We start from the raw sequence: 15,117 nt of genomic DNA on the forward strand, positions 1-15,117 counted from the left end.
TTGCAAGTTCTCTACAGCCGAAGATTTCATCAAGTAACAGGAGATTTCAGCCAGCAACACACTGGCCTTAACACAAGGACTCTGGCACTGAGCTAACAATGCAGCATCCCTCACTGAAATCCCAATGCAATAAGATGCGAATAAAAAGTGTGCTGAATTTCAGCACACATTTTTTTACTCATTCGCTAAAAAGCTCTAACTCTGATTCTTTAAGCAAATGGCTAATGGTATGTGAGTACATTGGGAATTTAAAAAAAAAAAAAAAGGCACTCTAACCTGAAAATGTGTGCAGAAAGTTATGCTTAGCATGCATAAAACATGAAAACGTGATTTACACATACCATGTTTAAGAAAACACGATTTATCTGAACAAAATCTGGAGTACAGGACCCTTGCACATTCTGATTGGTGCACACAGGTTTACTCATGTTTGTGTGTATTTTTGTGTACTAAAGTTGCACGCACAAAAATGTGTGCACAGCCACATGTTAACACATTCTCACAGCTGAGGGCACCTTATTACACTGGCCCATGAGCTAGAAGGAAAAATCACAGATACCCAAGACTGCTCATTTTCCTCCCCTCGGTATTCTACTGTCATATACACATCCTGTTCTATTCCCTCTCTACTGTCACTCACTTCTGAAACCACATAGGATACTGTGATACACCAAGAGAAATTATTTCTTCATTCAGACGAAGAAAGGGTTGTGATGGGGTATTAATACAACAGTGTCTAACCAGTAACTGGATTCTGTTTTCTTGTACCTCACATAGAATGGCAGATAGAACAGGCTAGAAATTTAAAAAATAAAGTATGGGTCAATAATACAATATTGCAGGGTTTGACTTATTCTTACATATACAGTATGCTGCATTTTCTGCACATAGTAGCAGACCTGTGATTTCCTCCTGCTCCTATGTTTTTAAGCCCTTAAACCCCATCGTACCACACACACACACACACACACACACACACACACACATACACACACATATACATCAGTTCAATGCTGGAAAAAGCAATAAGCATAGGGACCACCAGCTGATAATTACAGCTGTATTGGCTGTTATTGTTTATGCAAAATTCGGCAATGCAAATCTTTACATGCAGCGTTTACTTAAAAAATATTTTCTTCTGAATTATTTCAAGTTGTACTTATTCAAATGACATACAGAAAAATAAATAGTACTTTGCTGTAATTCTTTGCAGTTCACTGCTGCCCTGTAGAAGTCAGACTCACATAATTGAATACCACAGCTACTCTCCATAATGTTCAGCCACTATGAAAATAGCACAGAGATACATTGCTACCTGCCCATGAAAATACAGGTGCTATAATAAATATTTTACATAATACTCAATGGTACATGAAACAAATGATCATTTAGCTTTGCCCCTTAACCCAACATTATTTTCACATTTGTTTCTAAATGCATCCATTCACTTCAAAGCATCTTGGATGTTTGCTTCCTTAGACTGTTTCTTTTAAAGCTAAATGGGCAGAAATGAAGCAACTGAAGGGCTTTGATTTTCTCTTTGTTGTACATACAAAACAGAATATGGCAGCTCAAACATTTTTACATAGAGATACAGTATATAAAAGTATTTGATTCAGCTGATTATTACTAGCAATCTGATTTTACAAACTCCAGTATAAAAAATAAGGCCCAGCCAATCTTTACATGCCTTTTTTCTATAGTTCCAAAAATTATCAGGAGGAGATAAATTTCTTACCATTTATCACAAGCCATTCCTCTACTGCGTCAAATGCCTGTTAAAACGGACATTGGCTCACTTTGCGCTACATCAAAAAATCTCAAGGATTATAACAGAAGAGTGCTCCAGGTCCTCACTGCTGGGTCCCCACAAAGATTAAACACAGTGGCCAACTCCCCAAGATTTCCTGATCCAACCTGAATTGGTCACAGTGGCTCTCCACTACCAGGATGCCCACTGGTTACATCATAGGAGCTGTCACTTTTGGTTTTCTTTGGTCTACCGAGCTCGGTAGCTTTACCATAAAGGAAAACAAAATGCATTCTTGCTGCACATACCTTCTGCTGACATTATGTTAATGATTAAATTATGTCTTGCTGTCTCAAACGTCCGTCTGTTGTAAGCAGTTATCTGCATTTAAAAAAAAAATGGACATGAAAATAGAAAAATACATTGAGAGACAAGGTACTGAGTGAAATCAGCAGACACAAAGTAGAAAAAGGGGAACACCTTTTCTCATGACCTATAGCCATGATCCTTTTCTTTTTATTCTCTCCCTACTTTCACTGTCCTCTGCCATTCATTCTAATTTCTACTCTGTTTCCTGCTCAGTTCTTTATGCTTTTACATCCAACTTAAAGAAAGCAATGGCATGCCCTATTGAAAACAAAGCCCTTAAGATGATAACTTGCTAGGAAGTACAGGTCTATGTAATTTATTCCCTCTCTTTGTAAACTCTTCCAAAAGGTACACTCACCCCTTTTCTGGTATTTATCCAGGAAGACAGGGGTCACACTCAGTGCCAGGGCTAAGTCTTTGCACAGACCCAACAGCACTGGGGCATGGATTCTTCAATAGGTGGGGATAGGATAAACCTCCAGGGCCCAAGGCATAGGGGCGGGGGGAGGGGAACCGCGCAGTAGGTGTATGCTCAGTCGCTTAGGTGTAACGCAGCCCCTATGCCAATAACCATGATGGACACTTGAATTTAGTGTTCCCAATGTAAAGCTTACTGTGGTAAGTCTTCAATGGTTGTCAACAGGCATCAAACACATTTTCTCTCTGTTACATCCATAACTCGTTCCCACTTTCTCTGTGCAAGTGTCCCTCAAGATAGCATACCCTAGGGTAACCTTCACTTCCGAAGATGGAGAAGAAAAGCTCCCGGTATGGAATGGACTCCCCTAACCTGAGGTCACAGATGCTCCCCCAGACTCAAATTCTCACAGACTTTCTTTCCCACTGGCAGGGATCTCCAGATGACAATTCTTCTCACTTCCAAGTCCTCTCAGGTCTTAGCAGGGATCTTTCTGAGTGAAAGTCCCCAAACTCAGCGCCTTCCCTACCCCTTCGCCCAAGCAGGAAAGGTAGACAAAAGCTTCCTCCCAAAACCAAAATGGCAAACCACTCAAAAGTACATGAAACAGCTTCAGGGGCACAAGGTCACCGCTGCCCAGCCACTGGGTGCCAGTTGGAGTCAGCAGGTCTTCTCTTCCTATCCTTCCCAGGGCAAAGGGATTTCCCTCTCAGAGTCAGGACTAGGGGCCCAGGAAAATCTCTCAGAAATAAAACTCAAAACTCTTTTAAGCAATCAAAGTCACTAAGACACTTTTACTGGCCAGCTTTTTGACTAGAAAGGTACCACGCCACTTCCAGTTCTGCACAGCCAGTGTTCCAAGGCCTAGCCACAGTGAAACAGGAAAACAGCAAAAGAAACTTCTCTTTCAAAAGCTGAACTAAAAGCTCTCTAACGCCACCTGCTCTTGGGTAGGCTGGAGCGCACCACTGCAGCAGCCGCACAGGGGGTACTGTAGCAAAGAGCTATGCGCCAACTCCTACACTCCCTACAGGTCTTAAACTAGGGCACCTTAGTGGTGAAGATTCTTAGGGGTGACTACAGTTCATTGCACTCAGCCTACATCATATCTACCTACGAGTTCACTCCCTTGATTCTCTTCAGTCTGGCTTGCACCTCCTCTCCATGTTCACACAACTCTCATAATTCTGTTTACTCCTTCGTGCAGGCTGCTTTCCATATTGTAAACTGTCCCTTATTCTATTTTCTTTTGAATATATCACACTATTGAGTACTCTACTTGCCTAGTTTGGATCTTATCAAGCTTTTTATGCCTTTTGAGTTTATGCCAATCACTCTCTCTTTCTCTCAGCACTACTCAGGGCTCAGTACTTGGCCCACTTGTCTCCTCTCTTTACATCTGCACCTTGGAATTCCTTGTTTTGTCATTCAGCTTTTCATAGATGCCAAAGACAATAAAAATATATCTGTCCTCTTCCTTCCCTCCACTCTCATCCAGATAAATACCTTTTAGAAATTCAGTCTGCATTATTTGGTTCATACTGTCCCAACCTGTTGTGCACACAGCACCAACAGGACAAATAACACAGGCTTAACATTTTAAGCTCTGCCAATTAATAAAACCAAATTCTTACATAGGTAAAATGGTAGGAGCTCTCTGTGCTTCTTACTTCCTGTCACTAAAGCATTCTAAGAGTATGGAAAATTTTCATTAAGAGAAATACCACTGAAATATGAAAACTGCACTTTTCTGAAAAAGAAAATAGTGAAAATGTTGTAATTAAGCTTTTTTTTTGGAACTTGGAAATGTTCATTAAAGATCAGCATGCTGATATTTGCTTTTATTATACCTTGCATTTAGATTTGAACAGTGAGGAGAAGCAAACAATCCAAGATCAAACTCAAATGAACTGGATTTCGGCCTGGTTTATTTTGTTTCAAAGAATTGCACTTGCTTTCTCTTTAACTACTCTGCCGAATTTTAGCTGGGTGATTATAATTGTGTTATCATACGAGTTAGATTTAAAGGTAGCCTGGCTTATGTCTCTGGCTACAAAGCTGAGGGGTTGAAAATCATTTTTCTTGCTTTCAGAATTGCTCTTGCTAATATTATTTTCAGTTGTATTTAAGATATTTGCACCTTCTTTTTGCTAATTTTCCATTATGAAAGTTTAGTTGCATGAACTTGATTGCATTCACATTCATTAGAATTGTTCAGAAATGCTCTTTACCAATTTAGACATCTGCATGTGAGGTAGACAACCGAGCAAGTCAAGTTACATGATGGCTTCCAGATGAAAAAAAGAGCATTGTGGTTATTATTTATTTCTAATTGTAATTGAATAAATAATAGCACATGGAGAGCAGGAACGTTTCCCAAGATTTCAAAGAGTGTGCAGAATAGAACTAGAACCCACATGTCCCAAAGGAAACTGAACCACAAGGTCCACCTCTCAAGTCATTACACTGTTGTACTTCTGTTCTGTACACATATTACCCCATCATCAAAATAGATATTCATGTAATTTAACATTTATTTATGTAATTACAATACTAGTATAGACAGACCTCAAGCCAACCAGAAAATCTGTCGGTAAGAAGAACTACAATGAACATTCCTAAAAAAGTAGACGTACCTCGATGACGGTTGGCCTGCCCACATTTTCTACAGTTGGTGATCCATACAGCACCCCATCACTGTATGGTGTCCTCTGAATATAGCGAAGCCAACCCGGTCTGTCGGGGTAACCCATTAAATTTGTGTTGAATGTTATTGGATCGTTACTTAGCTCACCTGATTGAGAAAAAGTATTCAAAAGTACAAGAGGCATGGTTAGCAGACATTTCTCCCTGCAGCTTCTACAAAAAGCAACAGCTAAAGTAAATTAAGAAACTAATACTAAGCAGTGAGCTACGGAGGGCAAAGTATGAGTCTGTAATGTAGGAGTTTGCACAGCTGAACATCTGTATATCACTAGTATCCATATCCTGAACATGCACAGAATACAATTTGCTTGTTTTTAATTGTACTGTAGCAAAGTAATGAAAATGAAAGCAAAGAAACATGCTGATATGAATTTACCGTTCACCATCATACAAACACTGGCATTCTGCAATGCAGTGTTTTTTGAGCAACTAAACTATGTCAGCAGTAATGGTGTGTGTGTGTGTCTGAGTTTTGCCGGGATTCCAGCTTCCCACTGTTTAAGAAAGCAATTTCCTTTTTTGGGGATCAAAACCATTTCAAATATTTTTTCCCACTTCCTCCCCTCTAGTATTCTTACCCCAGTGCATATCATACTAACTGTAGCTCCTTCTTCCCAAATCTCTGCCCCCCGGGATCTGACCTTGATCTGGATGTTAATAATTACATTTCTTTGGCAGTGCTGACCCAACTACTTGGTGAGCCTTTTCAAAGCTAGGAATTCTATTACTAGAGTAACATTATCATACATGTGTCTGCAGTTACTGGACACCCATGAGAATTTTACTGGGAGAGGATAAACAGACACATATTTGGAATGCAATAATTAGGCCTGTATTTTCTGTTTAACTGTTAAATCCCAAACCATTTTCATTTATTAAGGCACATTTACCCACATTTTAAAGACATATTGCAGCTGCTACATTATTCTGAAATTTACATTCAGTCAGCAATATCAATCTAATTATTTTTCCTTTGGCAAAATGTGCTCTACTTGCTAATGGAGTAAAGCAGCACACACATTTGTATGAAAATATGTTAATTTGTTGCATATTATTTTGGGTTCAGATATGAGATATTCACTAGAGAAATAATGATCTTGTACATGAGACTGGAACATTGGTAAAATGTGATACATGAATGTTTTTCTCATTAGAGTTTCGTGAGTGCTCAATTGCCCTCCTTGCATTCATTAATTAGCTATGATGAGTTTCCAAATTAACTAGAGGCTATTCTTTATGACCAAAGGAATTTGTTGCACTGCTCTTATTTACAACCACTTTCAGTGCATTTCTCTTGTATTTGTCTACAGTTTACAAAAAACCCAATTCAGACAGAAGCTGGGGGGTTAGGTAGGATGATTTTACATATGCATAAATTACATACTGGCCAATTCAGCTGATGAATTCAGTGCTTTACAGGACACTCTACTCAGTGCTAGTTTTATCTGAATTGGTCCTTAAGACTTTCTGTTTCTATATCTCAAATGAAATTCCTTCTTACTATGAAATAGATAGTGATAATATTTATGTTTTAATGTTCTTCAAGTATTTTAATAGCTAAAACATGTTTTGATCCTACTTTGATAGCATACTCAATATTGCATCAAATACCCTGCAACAGATTCTAATATTTCTAGAATCTTGGCCTGCAATATTAACATCAAATCCTGCTGCAATAGCACTGCTAGGTCTTCAGTTTAGGATATATATGTTACTATTACACAGTCTTAGTAGACTTAGATAAAGTGGATATATTTTTCTTTTAACTTTCAAAGCTAACCTTAAACAGGAAAAATAGCTTTAAACAAAGGACAGTCCTGTACAAATTTCTTAAACTGAAAACACAAATTGGTCAGTAAAAGAATGGTTCACAATACTCAAGATCAAAGCAACCCATACCAGGCTTTGGATAAGGAGGAAATTCTCCCTTAAAGTATTCTCGCTCCAAAACGTGAACAAAGAGGACTCCAGAGGAAGGGTAAACATTCCGATCAGAGTGAACCTTAGACAGAATGGTGTACACTGAAAGGCAGAAAGAAAGAGAAGACGGAGAACAGCAAAAGTGAGACATGCTCTGGCTCACACGGCGTGCAAAGGGATGGAGGAGGCTCGGCTGCGTGAATTTCTGCAACAAGCAAAGCAACATGCGTTATACTTGTTATAGCTGCGACATGCCAGTGCGATTCCCAAACAACATGTGAAAAAGTAGCACCTCACACTGCCCCATGGGCATCTTTTGCATATGTTCTTTTCCCTCTCTATTATCACTCACTTCTGAAACCAGATAGGATACTGTGATACACCAAGAGAAATTATGTCTTCATTCTGCCTAGAGTTTACATGAAGAGAGCCAGACAAGTCACTAATTCATATATATTTTACACCATAAAGGACCATTTTATTGTTTGTTGAAACATGAAATATAAGCAAAGTACTACAAATGTAATGTACTTGTCAAAAAAAATAAATAAAAAGCTACAGCAATCTCTCTGCAATCAAAGACTCACAGAACTCTGCCCAAGACACATGCAGTGTTCTAGATCCAACATCTACCAATAAGCATCCCAATGGATGATGCCAAACACAAAGGCACACATCTCATATGCAATCAAAATAAGTAACTGTATCTGCAAGAAGCTGCTTCAAAGTTCATAAACATAGCTTCTTTAGGGTATTTGACGAAGCTTACATGTAAACAAAACAACGACTTCTTACAATTAATGTTCTATGTTCTTTACATTGGTCATATTTAACACATCTGCTTGGTCTTTCCTGTATATTTTCTCTCTTATAATAGCTGTGATCCTGAAAAGCTATTCAAAATGATTCAATCATCTCAGAAAGTGCCCATAAACAGACCACATTCACCATCCCTTTTTTAACGTCCATAAAGATAAAATAAACATGTAGCCTTGTTTATTCCAGATTAGTTCAAGGTCTAACAGGCTGACATTACCTTTTATGCTCTTCCCAAAGACTGTAATGAAAAGGACCTTCAGTGGGGACAGTGTAGTACTAACAAGAACAATTAACTGGATTTCCACACAATGGCTAACTTTTTCCCAGGGTGCTACCATTACTTTGAGGTAGATAGTGCGTGAACAGGCAAATGAAATACAGTTCAGTTTCGATATCATAACAGTTTCAAGGGAGAGAGTTTTCATTTGCAAATTCAATGCAGCAACAAAAGCACAACAGATATGGATCCAGTTCAATTCATGTGCAAAGACAAGAAACAGCATCACATTTTAAAAATAGCATTAGTATTTGCCTCTGTATTTGGTCCATGATTGGAGTAATGCTCTCAAGCAATGTCCAAGCTAATCAATTACATTTAGTAATCAGTCACGAATGGGACAACATACAGGATTTTAGGATTTTTCCCTTTCATCCAAGTTAAGCATGATTACAGAGGATTCAGTTATATCCCATAATTTTATTCTACTTACTAAGCCCAACAAGTGGTTACTTAGGGGGTCATTTACTAAGCATTTTTCCCATAGACATAAAATGGGAGAAAACCTTTAGTAAATGACCCCCTTAATAAGCTGATAGCAATAATACATCCACCAGTGCCAGAATCCTTAGACTTGACTTTTCCAGGAAAGCAAGTTTGCCTACCTGTAAACAGATTTCCCCATGGAATGCAGGATGAATTAGCCTTTGTTGTGCACACAAAGCAGCGCTACCAAAGAGCTTGCCCTTTGTGTGCACCCAATTGCTCCCAGTATACTCGCCTATCCAACCATCCATTTGCCTTTTTCCTCGCTTGCCATCCTCACTGAGATGGAGCTTGTATCCCTTTCACAAGGGGGGAAGATCCCGACGATCACCGGTCAAGGCATCTCGTTGCTGTGTTTTAAGATCTGGTAGATCTTCCCTGATAAAGGTTCCACTGCAGCGGTTGAATTTATTATCCAACTATTTCCAAAAAACAGCCATTATTCATGACATTCTAACTTCTCAAAAGCCAGACTTCTTCTGTTAGACTGAATCATGGTTGATTGACTCTGTTGCAGCCCTAGTCATTCAGTGCAGTCCTAATTACTTTGCTAGCTCACTATTTAGGAATGGGTGAAGAGATGGCAGAATACTTGTTTTTTCATGCACCACCATACGTTTGTAAGCTACTGTCACCTATTGCCTTTTCCTATGAAGTTTTGCTTCTGTCTTCAAATTTGCTAAATGTTTGCCTGATTTACAGCCCACCTGGCTTATTATCATATAATTCCTCTCCTTTGTTTGCACTATTTGCCTGTACTAATGTGAAAGGTTTTTGGAAACTATGGCCACTTGTGGAAGGAAGCAAGTGGTCAACTGCCTCACACACAAAGCGGGCCACATTCTTGACCTTGTTTTTCTTAATTTCTCCTCCTTTTGAATACCAGCAGCCGACAGCCCGAGTGCAGGAGATCGCTCCAGGACTTCCGCTGGCCCACCAGGGACTTTTGGCAAGTCTTGGGGGGGTCAGGAGGGTGGGGGTTTATTTGTTAGTGATACTTTGTATTCGTGGGGGTTCGCCATACGTTTCGTGACCCCCACGAATACAACGAATATGGCATATACGTTGCGGATTCACAATACGTTGCAAACGAATGCACACCCCTACCATTTTGAGTTTTTGTTTAACTTTCCCTGCTGCTATGTTCCAAAACTGGGGTTTGCTGTTAGCAAACTGGTTTAAAACAATTTTAGCTTTTCTTTCCCAATAGCCAAGCATGGACTTTCAGACTGGTCTGCCTGATTACTGCTGCTCCTTGCTTGATCAGCAGTGTGCATTGCCACACCACACAAGTAACCCGTACGTTTCCAGTGGACATCTTCCTTGTGAACCCAGTCCCTCCCACATCAGCGCAGGAAGATCAGTGCTGTTTTAACTCATAGGGAAAGGGATCACTCAGATTCTGCTGAGGCTTTTCTGGCAGGCTCCCCTGCCCGCATTCCAGTGCATCTTGCCTCTGGAAAACACTGGCTCCATAAAAGGAACCTGAAGCTAGTCAGACAGCTCACAACAAGCCCTGGGGGAAACTACCAACCAGTAATCTCCACCAGCTAACTGATAAGCATAGCCTCCAGCGCTCACCAGCAAGGAAGCTGCAGGCATGAACCTTTCTGGGTCAAGGCAAGGGGCTGACAAGGGAGGAGCCACTGAGGGTGGTGAAATTGCTGCAGCCCAGCATAGCCCCCCTGCCCCATAAGGTATTCAGGAAGCCAATGTTACTGATGTGGCTGAAGGCCCTGGGTCAGGACAGTCTACCACATATCTAAAATGAGGGTCTGAACATGGACGGAGGGCTTCAAGGAACTTCATCTATATTTGAAGTTGAGTAAATTCATGACATATACTGAGAACTAGGAACTGAGCAACTAATTCCGGAATTGGGGGCTACCTAGAGGAAGGACAAAGGGGAAATACTCTGAGCAAGCAAATAAGCCTGAGAAGAGATTTAGGCCTTGACCACCTTGAGCACGAGGCCAAAAAGCAAATCAGCTAACCCTGTGGGGAAAAAGGCTGTGGAGTCATGGGATTCACCCACTAGTTCATGTTACCTCCTCTAACTGCAATGTGAATACCTCTAGTGACTCTTAAGTCCTCTTTTCTGAGTCAGGGGTGCATTCAGAGAAAACAGCACAAGCACTGTGTGCCTTCATAATCTCCATATGAAGATGTGCCCAATTCTCATAACAAAAAAATGTTTAAACATAGACATACTGATATATTTTCCATCCTTGAGAGGAATCCCAAGGGGCTTAAGCGCGTACAAAATGGAAACATTAATAGTTCAAGAAAAATAACTAACAGGATTTTTACCTTCCACACCCTCGTCAGAGGATGGAGCTACTCCAAGAGGATTATCCAGGTCCACAGAGACAGTGAGGGCTGGGCCTGGTTAGATTACGACTGAGAAATACAGGGCCATGATGGAGGAGAGCAATCATCGCTTAGGAATAGCCATAACAACACTGATTTGTGGCTCAAGGAGAAAAAAAATCAATGAACAATTGTTTCTGGCCCTTTTGGCCCAATCCAGCAGCAAGCCTTATAAATGGTCTGACAATCCAAAAAAATACCACATCTCCTCCTCCACTAAAGGCAACTACCAATGTTTTAGCACAGGTACCTTCAAGGGATATAAATTCAAACATATGTTTCTGTCTGCGAAGCTAAGCACACAGCCTCCAAATTCACCTGTGAAAGGGATGAAGATGCCACAACGCCATCAAAGTCATCCGTTATGCTAGACAGACCCCCTCCCTCTCCAAAATGGGTTAAGGAGGTGGTTTTCAACCAGAGAGCACATACTCCTGAGGATATTTATTTATTTAAAAATATTTGTATCCTGCTAGTCTGAAAGGCTTGTTCTGAACAAGGAACAGCATAATAAAATAATACAATATTATCAAAATACATACTTACATATATATACATCATTAATAAATCTAACACACCACAATGTAACGATAAAAGAACCAGAGCATTGCCAGTCCACACTCCGTGCATAAAAATGCCAAATTCATAACTTTATCCATCCTAGAAAGCATCCATTAAACTAAACCGACTATGATAAACCACCTCTCTCATCAATTTTCGAGTACTTTGAGCATGCTGCTACAGCTTGTTTGTTTTTCAGTGATATTTGTGTACATAGGTACCAGCTGTAGGGGGGTAGGAGGTGGAGCAATATTGAGAAACCTCCTTCTCTTTGTCCAGGGAGGAGTAGTTTGTGTTGAATTTAGCACCCCCAGTCATTTTGAGAAACTGGCTCTTGTTTTTGTGTATTTATGTTAAGTCTGTGCATTAATGAAGATTTTAAGTTAGGCCTTACTATTGGTTTATTTCTAGATCATTTCCTTACCGTGTTACACCTTATGCTGTTAAGCTGTACAATTGATTTATATGCTCGTTCAGTCCTTCGACACCAATCCTTAATGTGCACTATAGTCTATTGTTCAGCTGCTATTGATCTCTGATAGAATGCTGCTACTGTGGATTCCTTATCCAAAAAATGGGTAATAAATCCAAATAATAAATACATTAAAATCGCAGGAGACTTATAGCAGACAGGCCTGTTCAAAAAGAAGGGCTTTTTCTGTCTTCTTGAAAGATAAGTAACACTCTAAAAGCCATAGCTCAAAGGAAAGGGGCTTTTATAACTAAAGCCCTGTAATGAGTTTCAGTCAGACAAAGACTCTTAAGAGATGGTACAGTTAGAAGCTTCCCATGGAGAAGCACATCAGAAACAGCGGCAAGAAATGTGTTCTGGAGCCATATCATGCAGTGCTTTAAATGCCAGTGTGATCATCTTAAACTGGATTTGCCAATTAATGGCAATTCAATGAAGGTGGTCAAATAATTTGGGAGAAATGTATTCATGAGAAAACATTCTCGTAATCAGCCAAGCTGCTGCATTCTGAACCTAATGCAGGACAGACATCAGTCCAACAGGGTAGTCCAACATACACTGAGTTGCAGCAGTGTAACTGTGAATGCTCCAGAGTCTCTGCCACAGTCCTAAAATGACTAGGGATTAACAGTAAGGTATTCAGGAACGTATTCCCAGATAACTGACTAAACCTCGCTCCAATGAAAGGAAATGCCAGTCCTGCCAGCCAATCCCTGAATGCCTCCCCACCAAGCTCCCCAAAATAATTTCCCACAATTAGAATTAAATCTGTTGGTTGCTAATTTCATGGACTGCCCTCTAGCCCTAGTGTTGTTTGAAAGGCTAAAAAACCATTCCCTATTTACCTGTTCTACACCGAGTCTACACAGGATTTGGTGCAAGAGGTAACAGTGTTGGAGTCACTTGGCAATAGTGATCACAAGATCAAATTTGACTTAATAAATGGAGGGAGGACATTAAACAAATCTATGGCGACATCATTTAACTTTCAAAGGAAAAAACTGAAAGGAGTAGCTACAAAGGTTTACATCAGCCATGGACCTTTTTTTAAAAATAGAAAGGCGAATCTGTGCTGCGAGGTTGAAGCGGTCCAATAAACTCCAGTAACTTCTGAGTGTTGTTCAATGAGGGCCGGATTTTAGAGGATTTACGTGCGTAGGGGGGGTTATGCACGTCGGGCCTATTTTACAAAGGCCCGGCGATGCGTGTAAAGCCCCAGGACACGTGTAAGTCCCAGGGCTTGCAAAATGGGGCAGTCCGGGGGTGGGGCATGGGCGGGGCGGTCCGGGGGCGGGGCCAGAGGCCTTCGACATAGCAGCCATTTGCCACTGTGTTGGGAGGATCATGTGCTGGCAGGCTGCCGGCAGGTGCATGTTATAAAATTGGGGCGTACATGTGTGCGCGCCGGGTAGCACCCACGCACACCTTTTAAAATCTACCCCTGAGTGTAGCTTTTATTTTTTTTAAGCGTAAAAGAATTTAAATCAAAATCACATTAGATGCACAACCATCAAAAATGAAGATTAAAGTACAGCTCTGTCCCCTAACACGGGACCATATTTTGCCGAAGCTGCATCGGGAGGAAGAACTGAGCAACTATCTAAAGAAAGGGTCAAAACATAAATGATTAAAATGCAAACCACAAACAATGGCTAACAGCAGAGATAAACTTTAAAACAGACTGCATTGTCACTGGTTACAGCAATAGGAATTCTGCAGATGAAATAAAAAATATTGTCAATCTGCTTTAACAAAGATACATCTGGTAAAAATACAAGTATAAGTGAACCAGGACAGTATGTAAATGTACGCCCAGTATGTAACAAGGTTTGTACATTTATATACTGTCTCAGTTCCCTTTTATGTCTTCTTTTACAAGATGTACCTTTGTCCCAGTTCAGTTTTACTTCTATTTTTACAAGATGTACCTTTGTTATAACCTAGTGACAATATTTTTTATTTCATCTGCAAAATTCATATTGCTGTGACCAGTTACACTGCACGTATGTTTAATTAGGGTATGTAGACTGTTTTAAAGTTTACCTCTGCTGTTAGCCATCAATTGTGGTCTGTATTTTAATCATTTATGTTTTGACCCTTTCTTTAGATAATTGCTCAAATGTTCCTCCTGATGCAGCTTTGGTGAAACACGGTCCCATGTCAGGGGACAGATCTGTACTTTAATCTTATTTTTGATAGTTGTGCATCTAATGTGATTTGGAATTAAATTCTTTTTACCTTAAACAAATAAAAGCTACACTCTTTGAACAACATTTGGATTCTACTGGAATTTATCAAATCGCTTCACCCTCGCAGCACACATTTGCCTTTCTACTTGATATATGTGTGCCCTGTGCTTCACTCTACAATTTTTGTGTTTACCTTTTTTAAAAATACCATTTTGGAAGCCCAAACCAGATACATTCCACACATCCGAAATGGCAGAAGGAAGGCTAAACAACTACTGGCATGGTTAACAGGTGAGGTGAGAGAGGCTATAATAGCTAAAAGAACATTTTTCAAAAAACAGAAAAAGGGATTCGAATAAGAAAACAGGAAAAGCATAAGCACTGGCAAGTTAGATGCAAAGCATTGATAAGGAAGCCTGAGACAGAATTTAAATAGAAGCTTGCTGAAGAAGTAGAAACATAATAAAACCTTTTTCGGGTACATTTGAAGTAAAAAGCCTGTGAGGGAGTTGGACAATTAGATGATCAAGGGGTAAAAGGGCATTTAGGGATGGCAAGGCCATAGCAGAGAGACTAAATGAATTCTTTGCTTCAGTCTTCACTGAGGAAGATGTAAGGCAGATACTCATGCCAGAAGTGATATTTAAAGGTGATTATTCAGAAGAACTGAAACAAATCTCAGTGAACCTGGTAGATGTACTAGGGCAAATTGACAGACTAAAGAGTAGCAAATCACCTGGACCAGAGGTTATACATCCCAGAGTGCTAAAAGAACTGAGA

General features: G+C 40.0%; 1 protein-coding gene across 7 annotated transcripts in view; it reads right to left on the reverse strand.

Moving 5' to 3' along the window:
* SGCE (sarcoglycan epsilon) overlaps nucleotides 1-15,117 on the reverse strand; it is a 107,378-nt gene that overhangs the window by 74,255 nt on the left and 18,006 nt on the right. For 5 of the 7 annotated variants that reach the window (XM_029588904.1, XM_029588902.1, XM_029588905.1 and 2 more), the window contains 3 exons: nucleotides 7,143-7,265; nucleotides 5,174-5,331; nucleotides 2,059-2,131 (listed from right to left, as the gene is read on the reverse strand). In XM_029588904.1, the coding sequence (XP_029444764.1) occupies nucleotides 2,059-2,131; nucleotides 5,174-5,331; nucleotides 7,143-7,265 (354 nt within the window). The remainder of the gene's footprint in view (nucleotides 1-2,058; nucleotides 2,132-5,173; nucleotides 5,332-7,142; nucleotides 7,266-15,117) is intronic. The other 2 variants (XM_029588908.1, XM_029588909.1) reach the window with 1 other exon arrangement.

The sequence above is a fragment of the Rhinatrema bivittatum genome, chromosome 2 (assembly GCF_901001135.1).
Source record: "Rhinatrema bivittatum chromosome 2, aRhiBiv1.1, whole genome shotgun sequence".
Taxonomy (NCBI): domain Eukaryota; kingdom Metazoa; phylum Chordata; class Amphibia; order Gymnophiona; family Rhinatrematidae; genus Rhinatrema; species Rhinatrema bivittatum.